The 21,466-nt window shown below is 38.4% G+C and overlaps 2 protein-coding genes across 5 annotated transcripts in view; one reads left to right on the top strand and one right to left on the bottom strand.

Moving 5' to 3' along the window:
• The window catches only part of LOC138733452 (interleukin-6 receptor subunit beta-like), a 28,156-nt gene extending 18,658 nt beyond the window's left edge, over positions 1 to 9,498 (top strand). The window contains exons 14-15 of the mRNA XM_069880645.1: positions 2,201 to 2,264; positions 6,122 to 9,498. Of these exons, the coding sequence (XP_069736746.1) occupies positions 2,201 to 2,264; positions 6,122 to 6,607 (550 nt within the window). The 3' untranslated portion in view covers positions 6,608 to 9,498. The remainder of the gene's footprint in view (positions 1 to 2,200; positions 2,265 to 6,121) is intronic.
• Positions 9,499 to 18,111: 8,613 nt separating this feature from the next.
• The window catches only part of SREK1 (splicing regulatory glutamic acid and lysine rich protein 1), a 31,857-nt gene continuing 28,502 nt past the window's right edge, over positions 18,112 to 21,466 (bottom strand). For all 4 annotated transcript variants that reach the window (XM_069879859.1, XM_069879862.1, XM_069879860.1 and 1 more), the window contains one exon: positions 18,112 to 20,435. In XM_069879859.1, coding sequence (XP_069735960.1) covers positions 20,283 to 20,435 — 153 coding nt within the window. In that variant the 3' untranslated portion in view covers positions 18,112 to 20,282. The remainder of the gene's footprint in view (positions 20,436 to 21,466) is intronic.

The following is a 21,466-nucleotide window of genomic DNA, read 5'->3' on the forward strand; positions in this document are numbered from 1 at the left end:
GCCCAACCCGTAGCTTGAAAGCCGTATGGCATGACGTTGCATGCTTTTGCTTATACATCAGGCTAAACTCTTGCTCTTGCCATTGGGAAATAGACTACACTTCACATGAAGTCTCCTGTGCACTTTCCTTTTCGGATTTTACTTTAAATTGCTCTATATTTGATCCAGCCTTCTTTGACAAGAACTGCTGAGAGCTACACAGACGCTTTGACCTAGAACAAACTTCATTGTGTTAAACAGAAGATCATACTTCATTGTCTGCACCCACTAGGAAAGAATGCTTGGAAAACTAAAAGAAAAAACCCCAAAAAAATCAGAACACAGAAGCCTGGCATAACATAACAAATTAGGAATTTAATGTGTTGAACACCTCGAACTAGATGAATAGTTCCAAGGACACTCACATCTCAATTGCCTGCATGATTTGTAAAAGAACCAGTCAAGCACCCGTCTTCATGGGATTAGCAGGAAGATCCAGTGACTCTACAGCCTCACACCCCATCTCAAACCACATCCTAAACAGAGGCAAAGTACCTTATAGAATCATAGAATAACCAGGTTGGAAGAGACCCACCAGATCATCGAGTCCAACCGTTCCTATCAAACACTAAACCATGCCCCTTAGCACCTCGTCCACCCGTACCTTAAACACCTCCAGGGAAGGTGACTCAACCACCTCCCTGGGCAGCCTCTGCCAGTGCCCAATGACCCTTTGCTTGAAAACTTGTTTTCTGATATCTAGTTTGAACCTCCCCTGGCAGAGTTTGAGGCCATTCCCTCTTGTCCTGTCCCCTGTCACTTGGGAGAAGAGGCCAGCACCCTCCTCTCCACAACCTCCTTTCAGGTAGTTGTAGAGAGCAATGAGGTCTCCCCTCAGCCTCCTCTTCTCCAGTCTAAACAACCCCAGCTCTCTCAGCCGCTCCTCATAAGACTTGTTCTCCAGCCCCTTCACCAGCTTTGGTAAGCTGAGATAGCTAAGGCAGTCTAGATTTGGGTTGAAAACCAGACAACACTGAAGCCAGTACTGAGGCGCGCTGATGGACTACATAACCTCCCACAGTATCTAACAGTTCCATTGAGTTTTTTGCCAATGGGGGCAAGGCAGAGGAGGCAGTCTCCTGCTCCCACAGTTGCCAGTGATGAGCAGCCAGGGATGATGGATGCCGATGGGATCAGCAAGCTCAGCAAAAACTCCTTTTGATTTTCCCATCCCACAACACTGCTGACCTTCTGCAGAGAAATCACAGCTGGCTTCTGCCAGCCTGGGGCCAGCAGGAGGGTCCCAGGGTGGTGGGAATGATGAGCAGGCCATCATTACAGCCTCTCCTCTTAGGAAGGGCTAGGGAAGACGATGGCTGAGGTGGTGCCCATAGTGGGTGTGGACAGGGAGGCTGGAGAGCACAGCAGCTTGTTGCCATTTTTATTATTTCTGAGCCCCCGAGTGCAAGGGAGTATCTTGGGGGAATAAAAGGCTCTGATGAGAGGTCTATGGACAAGCAACCAGCTGAAAACCATTTGAACAGCTTGGCTGGCAAACCCAGCTCTAGCTTACAAACCCCTTCCTCTGCAGCAGAAGCAGCTGGTATGAGGTTTTAGTGGTTTTGTTTAGGTTCATGTCAGATGAAATAGTGAGATGCTGTATGTAATTGCTCCCAGAAAAGCCAAACTCAAAACAATCAGAAAAGAGCAGGAGCTGTGCTGCCTCCCATGTTCTGGTCTGTAGGTCTTAGGGAGAGCCTCTTCCAGGCCACTGGTGTCATTGCACAGAAGCTAAAAACAGCAGTATCTTGCTCTCTGTTTGAGGAAAATGAACTTCTAAGTAGAAGTCCAGGAGCAAATACTTACTAAAATAAACTTCCTCCCAGGAGTCTTCAAGGAAGGTGGATGTTTTGTGGAAATGATAGCGAATTGGGCATATGCAATGATCAGACATATAGAGGCAGCTTTGCTAGCTCCTGTCACAGTTCCTTTGTCCTTAAGCAAAGACGCTGATTGTCACTAACTCGACATTTCAGTGTGGACTACAAAGCTTGGTCCTCAGTTTTTAATTGGCATAATGCTTAAGAGACACTGTAGAATGTTGCAGTTTGATGGTCATTAAAATATCAATGAAATGTTATGTATAAATGGTAGTTAATTTAAATGCTTAAGAAATGTCAGTCCTTTTACCTGAAAATAAATATAGAATATTTCTTTACAGGCTGAAAATATCATGCTGGCCCAGTGTACCAAGTCCAAGAAACAGCAGTGCGCTCCAAGATATGGCAAGTACAGTTCTGCTAGCATGAAAAAATACACAAGGTTGATTCAGTAATGCTAGTTATTAGACTTTTCACACTTCACCCTAGTAGATATCTAATATCAACAGTTTGGAAGCCAGGCTAACATTAGAAGTATAGGATGGGGAAGGGTTGTTTTTTAGGCAGAGGCTGTATACATTTTTAAATTTAATAAAGGTTCTCAGACTTTTTTGAGAACTATATAGCTCATAAATAAGATACGATTGTTAAAAGATAAAAGCAAAGTTGAATGGGGTGAGATCAAGGGTGAAGAGAGATATTAAGTTTTTGCATCAGGTCTGTTTTCACCAATTAGAACTGACCATTAAGTACAAGTTGCTCAAAATACAAAGTAGCGCATCTTGGCCTAGTCCCATAAAAGTCTCCCGAAGGAGGTCACGTATATGGTGTTTTCTGAAATATGCTCCTCACCCCTCAGTCTCTGCCTGACTCCAGAGCAATCTCGGGGCTCTGGCTGATCCTAGTCAGCAAGCACCAAGGTTCATCAACATGTTTGAATCTTGCCCACAGCTTTCCCACATGCAGTGCCACAGATATCTGAATTTCAGGACTGAAGGAGCTCCTGGAAATCAGCTGCTAGAAGGAGGCTGCTGGAGATGATGTTATTGGTTTTTGCCCATTAATGGACTTATTTGCATCTTTGTCTCCTTACCTCCCCACTTTTACATAAGTTTCTGCTCCAGCTTTGCTGACAATTGATACTAAGAGTCTTTCTTGTAGAACACCTCAGTTTACCTCTCAAGTCTCAAATCACCAACCATTATGGTTTTGGAGCAGGAACTTGTATTGCTTTCCTTTTTAAATATTTTGATTTTTCTGGCAGACCTGAACTTAATTTGGCATCTGTCTATTTAGTCAATGATCAGGCAGAAGATGGAAGGTATCTACAAACCAGATACTGTACATGTCTAGGACATAGAATTAAATAATCAGAAACAAAATTTCAGAAGACTGTGACAGGCTGATAGCAATCATAGGTTTTGCTGAACATCAGCATCACTTCCTTTAGCAAAAAAAAGTATGAACTTTCATATCTCAGATCAGGACCTCCTTGCTTGCTTTTTTCCACCAAAATGTAGATAAAGACTTGGTGAACTCAGAGGTAGTATCAGATAATCATTTTGGCAAAGCCAGATAATGCTAAACAAAGGAGGAGCAGATGAACATATGTACAGCTGTAGGAAGTCAGAGTTTCAAAAGTGATGCTGTTAGAAAATGGTGGTTACATTGTTTCATTCAGTTAAAGAAACTTAACTGCTTACAAGTACCAAGCAATTTCCAGATCTCAGTGCTGTGATTCAGATAGCCCCCATTGACCACTCCACTAAAGATAACTCCACCTAGTCTTCTTGCTTCTTCTCCACCACGATCTGCAGATCCATGGAATCATAGAGTCACCAGGTTGATAAAAACTTTAAAAGCAAAATATACCTATCTAAATGCATTTAACTGTTCCTGCAAGGGGAAAAGCAACTATAAAAGAAAATGAGCCCTGTATTAGCCAAGACTGGTAGAGAAATACTGTAATGTTGTTAACATGGCAGAAACAGAAGTAACAGAGAGCAAATAGGGGCTTGGGGGAAAGCAGAACAAGTTCCATGTGAGTAGACTGTGCAATAACGAGGTTTCCAGTGGTGTAGTGACAGAAGTAATCTGACTATTATGAACAGTTTATGAAATATGGAGGAAGGTTTTTCCCAAATGAGCAGTCTAAAACAGAGGCAAAGAGTAAATCTTACTGTATTCTATATATTTAAGCTATTTGTAAGTTGTTCCAAGACTAGACTCCATCAGGTTATTTGAGCAATGTAATATCATGAGGTTTAACAAGGCCAAATGCCGGGTCCTGCACTTGGGACACAACAACCCTGTGCAGAGCTACAGACTAGGAGAAGTCTGTCTAGAAAGCTGCCTGGAGGAGAGGGACCTGGGGGTGTTGGTTGACAGCCAACTGAACATGAGCCAGCAGTGTGCCCAGGTGGCCAAGAAGGCCAATGGCATCTTGGCTTGGATCAGAAACGGTGTGACCAGCAGGTCCGGGGAGGTTATTCTCCCTCTGTGCTCGGCACTGGTGAGACCGCTCCTCGAGTACTGTGTTCAGTTCTGGGCCCCTCATCACAAAAAGGATGTTGAGGCTCTGGAGAGAGTCCAGAGAAGAGCAACAAAGCTGGTGAGGTGGCTGGAGAACAAGTCTTACGAGGAGCGGCTGAGAGAGCTGGGGTTGTTTAGACTGGAGAAGAGGAGGCTGAGGGGAGACCTCATTGCTCTCTAGAACTACCTGAAAGGAGGTTGTGGGGAGGAGGGTGCTGGCCTCTTCTCCCAAGTGACAGGGGACAGGACAAGAGGGAATGGCCTCAAGCTCTGCCAGGGGAGGTTCAAACTAGATATCAGAAAACAAGTTTTCAAGCAAAGGGTCATAGGGCACTGGCAGAGGCTGCCCAGGGAGGTTGTTGAGTCACCTTCCCTGGAGGTGTTTAAAAGACAGGTAGCCGAGGTGCTCAGGGACGTGGTTTAGTGGCAGATAGAAATGGTTGGACTCAATGATCCAAGTGGTCTTTTCCAACCTGGTGATTCTATGATCTTTTGACAGAAACGTGTATATAGTCCAGATCGGTGGCAAGAGAATTTTTAATTTAAATCCAGACACAGCATTCTTAATTGCAGTCTAGGACTATGATACACCTCACGGTACAGAGCAGCAGGAAGAGCTGGAGGTACTCTCAGTTCAGTCAGCACACAGAAGTCAGGGGAATGAACTACAAATAACAAAATGGCCAGCCAGCCACAATTATCAATGTTCTGTTCTTCAGATTCATTTAATATTCTTCAAAGATGCTGTTTCTTCTTCACCTGTTAGGGCCTCATTCAGACAGAAGCTCACATAGGACTTATTTTAGATTTAGTAGGTATAGTTATAAGGAGGTACACATCACACAGGTCTTTATGCAAAACAAGGCAAAAATTGACCAGGCAGATGTGTCTAATAACCTCATTACAGGAGATAAATAGAGATATTCTGTGAGGGATTGCTGAGATTTCAAAGAACAGCATACCTATTTCCAAGTTAATACAAAGCAGAAAGAAAATAATACACAATACACACATATTTCTTTATTGCAAAAGAACCATAGCAGTTCATACAAATTTAGAGCAACTGAGGAAGGGGGAGGGGAATAAAATAATTTTATTTTTTTTTAAAAAAAGAGCTAATAGTTATAATAGAGAACATCCCAGGCTGGCCATAATTTAAAAAATATTATGACAAAAGTGAACAAATGCAGCAGAACAACCTAAGTGGAAAAGAAAGTTTGTTTTCTATATAATCATCCAGAATTTGCAAAATATTGTACCCCCAGGTATACATAGGTCACAACATGGCATTAAGTTGAATAACAAACTGCTTGCAGCAGCTGATAGCTAAAGCTCATTTGCCTGCTGTTCAGCTCTTGCTGCTGCCTTTTTACACAAGCACATCTGCTAAACTTTTTGAAAACTGTGGGTCTCAGAATGGTGCATCACAAGGCCGATGTTTTATTACCACTACATTTTGTTCCAAGCACACATAAAAGCAACAAAAACTTTGCTTCAATTTAATGGGAGAGGAGAAGATTGTTCTCTGAATTAGGGAAATAAGTATTTTCATTCATGTTTCTAAAACTAATGAAGATGAGATAAAATGGATTGGTTAGCTTATAATACAGGCAGGACCAGGCGATCTGTCTCCTAGCTTTATTATTTCGTTATTTATTTCAGTAAACTGTGAACTGCACTTTCAAAAGTATGATACTAAAATCATTTGTTCTCCTTGTTTTGTCATGCAGACTAATTGGAAACCTGCATCAAGGTCACTGCTTCAGGCCCTCTCAGATAATGATACCACCAGCCTTCATGTAATAGAGCATAGGTCAAAGACTCCTTTGAAGACAGATCTCTTTGCAGATGGTGGAGAAGATAGCAAGTGTGAAGCTTGCCAGTCAGAAGAACCTAGCAATAACACAGACATAAGCCCAAAGCATGAAGAAATCCCTGAAGAAGCAGTTATAAGAGAAGAAGGAGGAATCATTTCCATTACAGTCCCACTCTTGAGTGACTACACCAGCATGGAGTTCAGCCAGAAAGCCTTGATGAGTCTGACTGTGAAGCTGCCTGCCAGAGATGCTCATCCTCATCTGGAAATGGAACTAAGCAGTAAGCCAGCACAAACTGAGCATCAGATTTTTTTCACTCCCCAAGATTACCTCAAGCAAAGCCAGGTAGTATTTTTGCCATCTGGACCAACTTTGATGGGAAAAGTGAATTCGAACTGAAGCACCTTCATAGTTTCCCGTACCATAAAATCAAGTTTCAAACTCCTTAATTCTTGAATGGAGCCATTAGGACCAAAAAGGACAGTGAGCTGGTGACAATTGTTAGACTTTACTTCAATGAGCTTCCTTGGTGAAATAGATTATATTGGCTGTTTCACTACAGTCATTCTGTAGGATGTCCTATTGTCTTCCCATAGGCAAGACTTTCACAGAACTGTATGGAAAAACCTTCCACTAAGGTATCTCTTGCTACGGTCCTTGGTCCCAGGCCACTTGGGAGGAAATGTCAAGGCTTCCATTCTAACCACAATGTTATCCCAGTCATCAGGAGAGTTCTCTAATCACTGCAGCCAGTTTAATACCTGGTTTTCAAGTCTGTTAAGTTCTTCAGCCGGAATTCCAGCAAAGTTGTATAGCATTCCAAAGAAGTTTTCCAATTGGTCAAAACTGTCCAAACAAAGGAGTGAAAAGCCTTGAATTTAGGAATAGAAAATGATGCTTATCCGTTTATGTGAAGCAATATTAAGTGCTTTACATTTTAGCTCTTTACACCTGTATTAATCTTGGATGGATAGTGCTGTTTAAATCAAGATGATAATAAGAATATTATTAGTACCGGATTTTTTACTTGCATTAGATTAAGGCTATTTCTTCCTACATGTGTCTACACAGACACAGAAATCTATCCATATTCTGTTATAAGATGTAGTTGCCGATATTTCACACTGCATGCAATGATGATGTGCCAAACAGACTTCCAGAGCTGAATAGGTAGTTCAGTTAACCATCCCTCCAAAGCTTGTATAAAGGAGGAGTCATTGCAATCTAGGTGATGAAAGGCTCTTCGTTAATGTGCTTTCTATGTGCCTACACTATGTATCTCCATGATACAAGGGGTCTGAACTGGTTTTCCAGCTTACAACAGCTGCTCATCCACGAAATCTGCAGGCATTAATGGTTTGCAGTTACTGTAGAATACCCAGTTTATTGTTGTCATCTCTAGTTTATGGAGCATTTTATCAAAATTATTTTGCAGAGAAGCAAATTGATCAACTGTATCGTAAGCACCAGAGGCTTCTTAGATGGACATATTTTAAAATTCTCTCATTAAAAGTGATGGATGACTCACATACACACAAATATTTCCATGCATATTAGGCAGTATGAGTGATAGAATAGCTCTTCTTACAAAAAGCTCAAAAAATTGCATATCCCCCACTTGACTGATATAGTGACCCCCTATAACAAAACCAGTTTTATTCACTTTCATTATTTATATTCACTGTCTCTTTATTTATATCTCTCTATGTCCATTAGAATTGGCAGGAGCTAACCTGTATTTCTCTGCAGGTTTTGAATTGGGTTTTTTAGCACTTAAAATGTATTGGTTTGCCACAAAGAAATCACCGTGTTACCGTTTACCCTTGTTTCCAGTACTAATTGAAAGTAGGGTTAACAGAAGCACTCTCGAGAAGACCTCAAGGTTTGAGACATCTTTTAAATCTCTTTATTTTTTTTTTTTTAACTTCAGTGGTGAGTATTGCCTCCACGATATTAGCCATTGCCTGATATCTTGCTAAACAAAATCCATTTATTAGGCCAGGAGAATTTCCCTATAAGTATATTTGGACCCATTCGCCTCAAATAGAAGGGATGGATGTATTCCACTTCAGTTATAAAGCTCACAGTATATGTATTTCATAATTGATCTCATTAGAGCAATACCATATTCAATATTTGTATAATGGCTCTATATTGTCTAACTGGAAAAATGAGAGATACATGAAATATCATGGTATGGAGATTAGATACAAATTAAGAACTCATTCCATCATGATACATCTTTTGAGAGCAAAGAGAGAACCTTTTACGTGGAGAAAAATAGCAAAGTACATTTGCTAAACAGTTTCATCCAGCCAAAACGGAGGGTTTGGTGGAATCACATACCTACTCAGGGACACGGGATTAAAAGGCAGGTGGTACTCATGTCTTCAGATTAGGGGTAACTAGGTTTTTTGTGGGTTTTTTCCGTTTGTTTCTTTTATGGGGATTTTTACTTCAATATGAAGGGGAATGCAATGATTATCTAGTCCAACTGCCTGACTTCTTCAGGTGGTTTAAAAAAGTGTGTGCATATACAGATGTATAATGACTGCAGAATCCTACCTCTACTAATAAACACATGACATATTTTATTTCATGTGCTATAGTTCTATTCAATTGGTTTCAGTAGTGTTCTTAGCTTCAGTGTTCTTAGCTTTGTTATGTTAAGAGTGAAATTGCAAATATAGTGGCTCAGGATCATAAAAATGAAAGCATTTTTTATGGGTTTTTTCTTCTCTTTTCCCAGTCAGCATGGCTCTAGATGACCACTGTTAGCATTAGTGAGATTTTACACACTGAAAAAGCTTAGAAGCCTAACTGTAGGCCTGGAGGCACATAAGCACAGTGATTTATAGCATGGGGTAATACACTGCAGGGTTGCAATTTTTTAGCACTTTCTAGTTACAGAGAAAGAAATGCAATATTCAGTGTCTAATATGGCCTCTAAAAAACTACAGTGCAGTAACTAGACAGCACTGAAAATTATCACAGTGTTTCAGAGGCAAGATATATAGCTACTCAGCCTGGAGCAGGAGATCGCAGCAACCACAGTATTCCAGAAGATTTTTTCACTTTGTATTAACTGCCAAGTAGACTAATAATAACTACAGAATATCTACAAATCCCCTAAAAACCTAAGCCTCTGGGTTACTTGGGCAATCTTTAAATCCACCTTTATGACACAACAGATCTACACTTGTGTAAAGTCCTCTGGAAAGCAGACCACAGGGGCATCTTTGCCAGTCTGAGTCAACTCTAGGTACTGTTACCAATACTGTAGAACAATGAAGTACTTCATTAAATCCTTCTGTTTACAGGACATACTTGTCTGAGAGCTCTTCAATTGGTGTCACAGGCTTTTGCTTTGCCCTTTTTTTGTTTTCCTCTCTCTTGATGGCACTGTTTGTCTACTGCCTAAACTGTGTTAACTGTGTCCTGCTACTTTATTGTTGGGATATGAACATGGGTAATAAACCTCAGGACAGCTGCAACAGTCACTTCTGTGCACTGTTTATAGAAGACTGCTGCTAACAAAAACCACTCCATGCCAATAGGAGGAGGGGGAAAGCTTGTCTTTTCATTTCTACAGCAAAAGCACCACTTGATTAACAAAATAGAAAACAACCTGCTGTGCTAGAAACAGTCATTCACAGCACCCATCCTCAGAGACACCTTCAGTGCTTCATTATTCGTATAACAGAAACATAGAATAATTTAGAAAGGAAAATACCTTTAATATCACGTCATTAAACCTGCCAAGTTGACCACTAAACCATGGTCCCAAGTGCAACATCTATGCATCTTTTAAATACCTCCAGGAGCGGTGACAAAAAGGCTTCCCTGGGCAGTCTGTTCCAATGGTTGACAACCCTTTTGGTGAAAAAGTTTTTCTAATATCCAATCTCAGCCTTCCCTGGTGCAACTTGAGGCCATTTCCTCTTGCCCTATCACATTACTTGGGAGAACTAATCCACTAGCAGTCCCAGTACATCTTGAACCTGGAACCAGCCACACTGCCTGGCAGGCCTAGTATTGTGTCCTGGCTCCACGGTGTTCTGCCTAATGTCATGTCAGCAGAATCCATCCTTACAGTTCCCATCTCTTTTCTATACTAGCAGGACTCTCATTGCAGTCACGCACTGACTAAGCACTGCAGAGCTCAGATTGACTTCACCTTCTGCTGCTTCAAGTTAAATAAAAGCATCCTCCTGCTCCTGAGAATTTTGAATTACATTCCCCCCATCAAAAGAAACAGTTCAAGCAAATAGATTTCATCAGCTACTTAGCTGCTCATAATGAAATACAAACCTCCACCATACATCAGTCTCAATCCCTTAGTGTTGGTCCAAGGCATCAGGTAATGAGCTAGGCATGACCTCAAAGTCAAAATGAAGCTATTTCAGGTATGACTAAAAAGGCCCTGTAACCTGCACATGGACTATCTCCAATTAATATACAAATAGGTATATCATATTCCAGTGCGTGTTAGCAGATTAAAATACTTCTGCATTAGGGTACTAAAACAGCAGAGGTAGGGTGCTATAGTGGTGCTTTGCAGCAGGCTTGTAACAAAGCCCGTAGCACATTGTATGCCTAAATCTGCAGTATTTCAAATAATATCTGAAATGTTACAGCAATGGCTCAGGAGGGGGTGCTCTAGCACTGAATTTTATACTGCACTGCAGCACAGTGTAAATTCTTGAACAAGGTGCTCATCCAACATCAGCTACTACATTTGTACTTTCTGAAATTTCAGGATAGATTCTGCCTTGACCATTTCTGCTTCTACACTGCAGTTCCCTCAAAGACCCTTAAGGAACCTGAACCTTTCTTGGAGATTTCTCTCAGGACATAAAACCAGCCTGTGTTTGCAGCAATGAAGGGCAGTATCTTCATAACAAGGCACTGCTACACTAGATTTCAGACCACAGTTTGTAAAGTCTTGGTAAGTGATACAAAAAACTGTATTAAAATAGGTTTCCATTTATTGATTCAAAGTGTTGTGGTGGAAAGGGTATATTGTCAACAGTAGTGCAGTGATCAAAAAGCAAGAACACCATGAGCCTTCTGGGAAGCTGGTGTGAAATTTTCTCAAATCACAGTGGTGAAGCCAAGTTTTGGTGTAAGCCCAAAATCAGTATCCTATCCAAGTATTCATCTGATGGCACTGCCTCTCTGCAAACTACTTTTATTTCTCTGTCTCACCATTGCAGGCAACTCACTTCCACACATGCAGTCCTTTTGCTAGTACAGCCAGTAATCCTTCATGAATAACACATCCAGTTTTCCATTCTGTCTGAAACTTACCTCAATTCTTAGTTCATAGTCTACAAGTTTGTGAAACAAAATGGAATGGGGAGATTGAACTATACAGTTCTCACCCCTCACACCCAAACCCCCTCCCACACCCAAACATTGTCCCAGCTCCCAATAGCAAAGCACCAAGCAGCAGGAACAATTTACATGGTATAAATTATCCTATTATCACACATAGAGATGTTTGATCGCTAATGTCAGGCATTTTACATTTCATGTGTGTGCCTGTATGCCAGAAGGTGAACCAACAGTGGGGCCAGCAGGCTTGGGCAGTTACTCACCCTAAACTCCAGAGAGACCAGGGAAAGGAATGACGCTTGAGTGCTTTTATAAAGCTCTTGAGAACGATGAACTGAAAGGCTGATACAGCCTCTAAAATAATAATTTTTAACTTTATGCTCTTTATAGACCTCTATTTGTCCCTCTCTATAAAAGGCATAAAGGCAAAAGATTTCTTATCTTACAAGCAGAAGATGACACAGAAGCCAAGGAATATGATCACTTCAAAAGGGATGTATATAATCTTTCCAGTTGCAGTTATGAGCTACTACAGGAATAGAATTACACATCTGACAGAAGAAAATAAAGTTCTTAAATTAAAAAAAGTAGGATTTCTACATTTTATTATCTAGTGAATTACTACAGCCCTTACAACTATAAATCACCCCAGGTAAAAATGATCAAAGGGAATATGATTTATTAAAATTAATTAATTTATGCAATACTGGGCTACCATCTTTCATTCCTGGATATTAGGAAAAAATTTTTCACAGAAAGGGTCATTGGGCACTGGAACAGGCTGCCCAGGGAGGTGGTTGAGTCACCTTCCCTGGAGGTGTTTAAGGCACGGGTGGACGAGGTGCTAAGGGGCATGGTTTAGTGTTTGATAGGAATGGTTGGACTCGATCATCCGGTGGGTCTCTTCCAACCTGGTTATTCTATGATTCTATGATTCAGCCATAAAAGCACAGAAAGTATCCATTTCTAAATGCACTCAGTGCACTACAATGACCCAAGTCCAACACTTTGTTCCATCAAAAGATTCTGAAGTGTACTTTAATAAATTCAGCATTAACACACTTTGTTTGAACAAAGCAAGTGTGCTAAACCCTGTTACACGCAATGACTTACTGCATGTTTCACGTTATGTAAGAAATGGCATTACAATGCAGTCTCCAGGTCTCCCAGGCCCACACCATAAATGTACAACTGTTATCTTCCTGTCCTCTTTGGAGATGAAGCAACAGAACAAACATATAACAGTTCTACGGCCCTTTAACAGATCTAAGAATCTCCTTGCTGATACAAATGGAACTTGGACAAAATAACACCTTACAATTAACATCATAAATATCTGGTCAGCATCTTTTGTAGAGGTTGTACTCTCCTCTCTGCATCACAATAAATTCCTTAATAACACATCTACTCAAAATCTCCTCTGGCTAAAGAATTTAACTGGGCACACCAAAACCAAACAAAAATCCACCACATTTGTTCCTGGTTAAAAATAAATACCATCTCGTAAGATATTTCTATTTATTGTGCATAATGGTTTATTAAAAAATATTATTTTGGTTCAAGCTGATCTGTAACATTGGTTAGTACAGCACAGTTCACCCTAGTTGAGTCCTTAGCAGAGACCTAGTCTTGATGAAACCAGTCAGAATGACTGGGATGCACAGGAGTTGAATACTTTTGCACCAAGATTGTAGAAAGACAGCTCCAAAGACTTATTAAACATGTCTCAGGAATATTATAGAAGTAATCCCCTCAAAACTGAACAAAGCAGAGGAGCAACCGTGGAAAATGTTACATCACCACAGTAAGACACGAATCTGATGAAAGCAGATGATTATACATATGCTCAATGCTTACATTTCATGTGGACCAAGACATTTGCTTTGAACATCTAAATCCAGTAATCTGAATCAATCCTTAAAAATATTACTTCAATAAAACCCTGCAGTTTTCTTTAGGCTCCATCTTCAAAAAGAAATGTAGAGAGAAAAACAGACATACAGTCTTTCCCAGGCTTAATACTGAAGCAGTACACTTAACAAAAGGCTAGTACTAATACTCATGTCTGCTTGTTTCCTTAAGCAAGTAGGCAAAATATGACAAGTATACAAAAAAATTAAGACTGTCTTTTTTCTTTTTAGTTTATTTTCAATGACCTCCTTTACAAGTAACTTGTTTTTGTCAAGTAATTACCTAAGGAAATGAGGTAGTATATAATATAAATAGGTAATTACAGTTTTCAACCATTGCTGACACATCTCAATGCATTTCTCAGATCCGTTTTTCCTTGCTCCCACATTCAGAGGAGCTGTATGGTGAAATGCAGTTATCCTGACCATGGATGCATTGACTAAATCACCTGATCAGTGGTAGTTAGACCAGACCTATGTCTCACTACAAACATGACTCCTCTCAAAAATCACAAAATCAGTTCCCTACTGAGCAAGATAAATGCTGTTATGAAGCACATCTCAACCTTTTGCTCCTTAATAATTGTTGTTTATTTAGATTATTATAAATTATACAAAGCAACAGAAAATCTCAAGCATTGAAACTAGTGAATCTTAATACAAAAATGTCCATGACGATAAACTGATGTCCTGTTAATGACAAAAGACCTGCACGAACTCCTGATCCTACTAAAAAAAAAAAAGAAAATAAAAAGGGAATTTTGACATATACTTCTGTACAGCCACATTTCAGTTCATATTTAAAAATGACAAGCTGTCCCTGGTGGAACTACAGTAATTTTCTCTGGAGAAGACAATCCCCTGCTCAGCCAGGGTATTCAGAAGCCTCTTACCTAACTAAAGAACGATGATACATTCAGTTACTTAGCCCTCATTACCTTTCCTATAATATTCTTGTACGCATCATTCCAACAGGCTTAGTTACAAAGCACTTGACTTTGGTACAGATGCATTCTAAAAATAAGAGACAAAGAGAGAGCAAGCGAGCATTATTTCACAGCCATCTGCTGTACTTCATCCAAACTCAGTGGAAGTGAGTTTATGACACCATTAAAACTTCTGGACATTGTTTATTAACCAAAATAAAAACATAGTAGCAGCACTTGACATTTCTTTACTTGTACCATTTCATAGTTGCTTCATTAATGCAAAAATATACTTTACCAACATGGAACAAGTTTATTTATATGTTTGTTAAACTTAGGAGACATACTTTATTACCAGAAATATCAAACCTAGAGAAGTGAAATGATACTTTTGCTGCTGTAGTGCTTATGTTTCGCAGATATACCTGAACTCAGACTGTGATAGGTGTTGTGTACAACAAATGAATCATAGTGGGAAAAATATCAGTGGGAAAAATATCAGAAAGGATATACCAAAAGACATGAACCATGCATGTCAAATTACTCTCTTGATGTTTCCAGAGCAGATCACACATTCCTTTAATTAAATTATTATGACAATTATGTGTTTATAAAGTAGCAATTTCTAAGGGGTCCATGATTTACTCATCAGTGCAGCACGACTTCCAGATCTTTGCACTAAGGAAGGTTTTATTGGGTAGAGCAACAACTACTTCTAAGAAAGCTACTTAACTCAACAGCTATTTAATCAAGGACTCAGTGAAAGGAAGATGAAATTATTCTTTTACCATTGCTGATAAGTCTTTCAGGTCAAAGAAGACACACATAACTTTTTCAATGGCAGAAGAACAATTTAATTAACAAGATTAGTATGCAACATACTTTGTATAACAAAAATCTGTAGTCTTGTGTCAAATCTGACACTAGAGTAACATAAGAAATGGAACATTAAAAATATACTGTAAGCTGAAACTTCCCAGATGAAAATATATAAACAGCTATAACCTCATTTTTTTGTCCATGTTCTCCTGTATCAAGCTAAACAATCATAAAATTGTCACAATTTACAAAAAATATTTTTTGCACTCTGAGATAGTAAGAGCTCATGGTTTCATAAAACACTGTGAAAACTAAAGTTTGTAGATAGTTTCTGACTGCAGTATTTACTTAAGCAATACAGAATTGAAGCATTAGAGCTCGTCTCCCCAAACTAGGGGGAAAGTAGCTGCCTCCACATATTGTCAGACAAGTTTATTAAGAGGTTATATATCAAAGAGAACACAGAGTAATCCCCATATACTAACGTGCTTACCTAACAATGAAGTATTCTTGAATTTGAAATAAACACTGCATGCAAAGACATTTTTTTAAGTTCAAAAATAAACACAATTGAAAGTGTATTTGTCATACAGAAAAGAAAATCCCCTTTTGCACAGTGCTTTTAGTTTTCAATAGTATTTTACTTACACTTTTCAACATATAAAAATAAACCTAAGGTACAGGCTGAAAACTTATTCTATGATTAAGTTTTAGATTCTCTTTAGGTAATGACACTTAACAATATCTACAAGTTTCAGCTGCCCACACTCCAGTCTCTGGTGAGAAAACTACATATCTCTGAAATAAATGCCTATTGATTAACATCATTTTAGTCACACACATATCTCATGATTTTTGCCATTAAGTCCATTCTCACTTTTAAAATTTTAACAACACAAAAGGCAACAATTGATTGCTATAAAACTGAAAGTTCCACCACCTTGCAAGTGGGACCCATAATATGCCCCGGTTTGAAAGTAATTGTTCAGAATTCACATCTTTAATATTACTTGTTTTACCATTATAACGCAATTTTCACACTAACATTTAGAAAATTCAAGATGATTTTTGTCTTTCTTTTCCTCTTAGTGAATGGCTAGCAAAATTAGAGCACATCAACTACAACCTTGTTTCATTACAAACTAACAAAAAGACAGTGATGCAGAGATGCTTTAGACCTAAAAGCAGAAGATAAACACATCACTATGGCACTACCAAATACAATGGTCATACATGCAAACAACGAAAAATAACATAGCAATAAGGTTAGGTGTTATCTATACCGTAATTTCTATCACATAAAGCAACCTTCCCTTATTATCTCTTCCTTAGACATGAACTAAAATCACCCTAAAGCTAGTAACTATTATGAAATACCAGTACAAGCTGAGGGCAACACAGAGAAGCTACCATGTAATAAACAGATTTGCAGAGCTCCAAAGTAATGTCACTGGGCCACTAAACACCAGCAAGCAAGGCAAAGAGTGCTACTGACTACAGAACAGACCTCCTTTGCAGCAGAGGAAACACTCTGCTAGCCACATCTCATTTCAGAATCAAAGCTATACTGTTAGACAGCTAATGTAAAGTTAATTCAGGTGTATCCATCTCCAATCGCCACAAAAAAAAAGTAGCAGGTGACTAAGGAGTAGGCAGAACCACATCTCGACTTCTTAGGTATTCTTCAGATGTTTTCTACTTTCCAATTGAAGTGCTATTGTACCCTCTTAGTTCTAACTCTCAAATATGAAAAACAATACTGTTTACATACTGTACTACTATCAGTGTTTGTAAACGAAATTTCATCCCTCACACCTCTGTAAATGTATTGACTTCAATGAATTTATCAGTCACAGCCACCTCTATTTTGAGATTGGGATTCTGTTTAATTCACCACCAGCTGTCTTCTGCTACCTTCTTTCAGAACCCAAAGAGAAACCCTATTGTTATCCGGAAACACTGCTGCAGAATAACCGTGGTCACTCATGGAAGCTTAGGCACATGTGTTTTACATGGGTCTTATCAAAATGGCACTGTCTCATCACTTTTCCGAGTAATTAGAAGTTGCAAATTTTCAAATAAAGGCTGACTCAAGTGAAATTACATTTAAAATATCAGAAACTACACTGTTCTCAAGACCTTCACTCAATTTATCTATTTATAAAGTGCAAAACCAAGCATTCTGACATGGCAGCTCAGCATGCAAACTTGTTAACAATGAAGGCAACAGACTTCCAGTGGAAGATAGACACAGTTAATGGGTGATGCACACAATCCTGTTCAAGGCAAGCAGGAACTTCATGACTGTGCTACACTACTAGTTAAAAAATGAGCTACCCTCTGCAGAGACAGGCATTTTATAGAATAGTAGTTCGCTGGTAGTGGCTTTTCAGGAAGAGGGGAACTGTAAACCACCCAATACAAATAGACAGAATTTAACTACCTCACAGATCTACACAGTATTCAGCAGAAAATACAGCATTTGTAAGAAAATAGGACTTAGAGATGGGGAGGAAACGTGCGTGCTTGAAGCGATGTTGTTTCTGGCCTTTTTTGATATTTTCTTTAAAAATAAATTTTGCAAGGACACCATTAGTTCATATACCATGTAACAATGTGCTGCATACAGGCACGTGATAAGTTAGCTAGTAAGACTGCCATGCCAACTACTGATTTCCAAAGGTACCTTTCTTAGCTAACCGTACACAAACGTTTACATATGCTGTAACAGATATATATTAGAACTATGTAATTTCAAGATAACAAAACTGAAGAAATCAAACTAATACTCTAAAATATGATACATTGCAAGAACTCTTAATTCCTCCCAAAGGAGAAACTAAGCTCTTACATGTATATTTTCACTGGCATCCATATTTCAAATCAAAGAAGTTATGTCAATAAGACCAGATCAACTAAAAATATTCCTTTAATAAGTATGTACCCGCAGAAACTTCCCTCTAAAATACTTGATTTTATTAGTGAAATGGTACCAAAGATAGCAAGTATACAAACAATCTCTTTCCTCTATGCTACTTACACATGACAAATAAGACAGCTGTTGTTGCAAGACAATCCTTCACAGTCTTCCTATAAGCATATAGATTTGTCATTCTTTTATCAGAATATGCTGTTTACCAGCCAACAGCACGTGGCTTAAACATCACAAAAATGACTGTCTATACTTTACACGGTAAAGCATTTCCTATAGTCTTAAGTGTACACAGTGGCAAGAACATTAAATCCTATTGCAAATGAAGAGTGACTAAGCAGCTTCACAATCAAATTGGGTTTCATTACCTTAGGAATTGGGCAATTTTTTCATTCCCTGTAACGTTTTTTTCAGAAGAATTAACTATGCAAAGGAAAAGAAAAATAAATTGAAAGCAAATAGCTAATATGCTATTAAGGTTTCTGGTTTTGTTTTTTAACTGAAAGAAATAACTCCTCCCATGAGGTAAGGCAATTAAGTAATTTGATTGTATTAAGTTGCATTAAAAGTAATATACTAGATTTTAGGTATAGGTAAGTTTTAAATGGGTGACACAAGAAACCTTACGTAACCAATTATTTCAGAGAACACAAGCCATGCTTTACCTTGACAAAAATATTTAGTTTGTCATCCTCTTCTTACATACTTTCTTGCCAAATAAAGGAAAAGAATCTCTACCACCTAACTCCTATGTAAATTATAACTTTTTTCACCAAATTATTTATCCCCACTCTTTGAATACAATTTGTTTTATATCTCCCAACAGGTATCAGAGAAGATGATGGAGAGGTAACAATTAAGGCCATCCAAATACAGACTAAGTGTCTGAAGGGCTGTCTTTGATGCAGATGATCAGAAAATGCTTTGTATTCAGCTATGACTATTGTACAGTGGTGGTCCCCAAACTGCATCTTTGCTTTCATCTATAAAACTCTTCTAAAAATAAAAAATAAAAGTAAAAATGAAGCTTTAGTATTTTAACAAGTGAATTAAACAACTATTCTAACAAATAACTTGCATTCCTGTCTACAGTATGGTGCTGACAAAATAGCAATAGAGATCATGTAAGATTTAGCTGAAAATGAGTAACAGCACACAAGACATTTCTAGAAAATACCACATTTTAAGAAGGCACTAAAGCTTCTGCTTGTGCTCCCATATTTTTTTAAACAAGTATGAAAAAATTATTTTCATAATGGCACTGTACTATTCGCAGTTGAACAGACACTGCAGTACAGCTCAAAACAAAGCTCTAAGTCCTGATAATACCATAAGCATGTGCTCACTTCTGGAAGGATAAAAATAAAACAACAAAACAAAACAACCTCAAAATAATTCAGTAAGTTAACCTATTATCTATAAGATGGCATTGTACCTTTTAGGAAACAGAAAAACAGCATGCATTGCTCAAATACTTTAACAGAAATATTAACTTGGGGGATATTAGTAAGAAATTCTTTTAAATAATAAAACCCAAGAATCTCAAGCAGTGAGCAAATTAAAAACATACTAGTCAGTGGGTATTTAACATAAGAACTGCAAAACTGGGTTTATGTTCTAAAATCCTTTCCCTACACTTCTCATTTACAACAAAAGAAACTGTGTATATTTATGCACCATTTCCAAGCATATCAAACAGTACACATTGAAGTTTTTGTGGATTTTTTTTAACCCACAAGGTAAAACAATACAAAACTCATCACCAAGCAGTATTTTAAACAACCTTCAATGCGTATCTTCAACTTTTTTTGGGTAGTACAGGTTTACATCTCTCAGTTTCTACTTATTTGTAACAGCTTATGGCAAAACTTAACATAAATCATTTTACAAATAAGTACAGCCATCACAGAAATGCGTAGATTTTCAGAGATGAATAATTCTGATGGCATCTGCCTTCTCATGGTTTAACTACTGGTCCATGCTCTCTTGCTTCACAGCAAGAAGACAACAAAGCTATCACAAGAATTGGAAGAGCTACTAGTACTATCAACACGTTCAGGTTGATTGCTTCGACAATTTTCTTCCTTGTTCTGGGAAACAAAAAGCTTTGGATTTTATTCTTTAGTTGAATCAGAGGTCCATTCTTTGCTTTAAACCTCTTCCATTTTAATGGAGAGGTTATCTTCATTTGGTTGACAGTTCCCATTCTGTTGTAGTTTGACTTCATCTGTCACTTCTGTATCTCCGTTGTCTACTTCCTTGTCAGTTTCCGAATTCTGATCCTCTTTAGTGTGATCTTTGTCCTACCAAAGATAAAATTATTTTACAAAAAAAAAAATCATATTCTTATCATTATAGGATACTACTTCCAATAAACTCTTAGGATTTTTATTGCCTCAGGTATTACATGCCTATTTTGCCTCAAGAATTTTTAAAACAGGGGTGTCAGCTGTTTTTCTTTTTTTTTTTTTTTTAATTAAAGAGCTATCTTCTCAATTGGCTGAAGATAGGCGGTCACATCAACCTGTCATCCCAGAAATAACTGCCACAAAGTGATCTGTCTTTATCACCAATAGTCAGAAAAAAACCCAGAACAAGCAGCACCATCGAATCTACGCGAAATAGCTCTAGAAATTAAGATTTCATCATATTTTCTAAATAAAATAGGGTTAAATTTTTTTTGTCAGGTATCTGACACACTTTAAGAGAGTTCTTAGGTAAGATAATTACTTAAGGGTGGACAGAGTCACCTAAACCAGCTGGTTTATAACAGCTGAATAATTAGTACAACAAACTACTCTTTACAGGCATACAGCTTTTCAAATACTAAGACAAAACAATTTGAAGATCTTTCTTTTCTTAATCACAGGGGAAAATCCCATACTGCTCTTTCCCAACTTTTCAACTTTACTCCTACAGAGTCCAATACACAGACCTGGATCAAAGCAACCAAAGAGAGTGAACTGCAGACTGAAAGTTTATTAATCAAGTAATCTTTTCAGTTTAACAGTCAAGCTGTCCTTGAACGCTGCTCTTCAGTTACACAGTCTGTTTCCTGCCAGCTCATACAGATAGGCAACCAACCAAGTCCTAGCACGTGGAACAGAACAGGAAAGAGAAACTAAAAAAAAGTGTTTCCGTAACCTATTCACAGAAGCTCCAATGAAGTTCAAACACAGAGACTTGCCAAACTGGCCCACTAAGACAAACTGCAGTTCTCTGACTGACAAAAGCTAAACACGAATGGTAGTAATTAGTTAAAGAAAACAGAGGAAGAAGGAAGTGAATTTCACTAATGCCTCCACTAGCACCACTCCACTCTGTGTACCACTTG

Source organism: Phaenicophaeus curvirostris, chromosome Z, assembly GCF_032191515.1.
Source record: "Phaenicophaeus curvirostris isolate KB17595 chromosome Z, BPBGC_Pcur_1.0, whole genome shotgun sequence".
NCBI classification, from domain to species: Eukaryota; Metazoa; Chordata; class Aves; order Cuculiformes; family Cuculidae; genus Phaenicophaeus; species Phaenicophaeus curvirostris.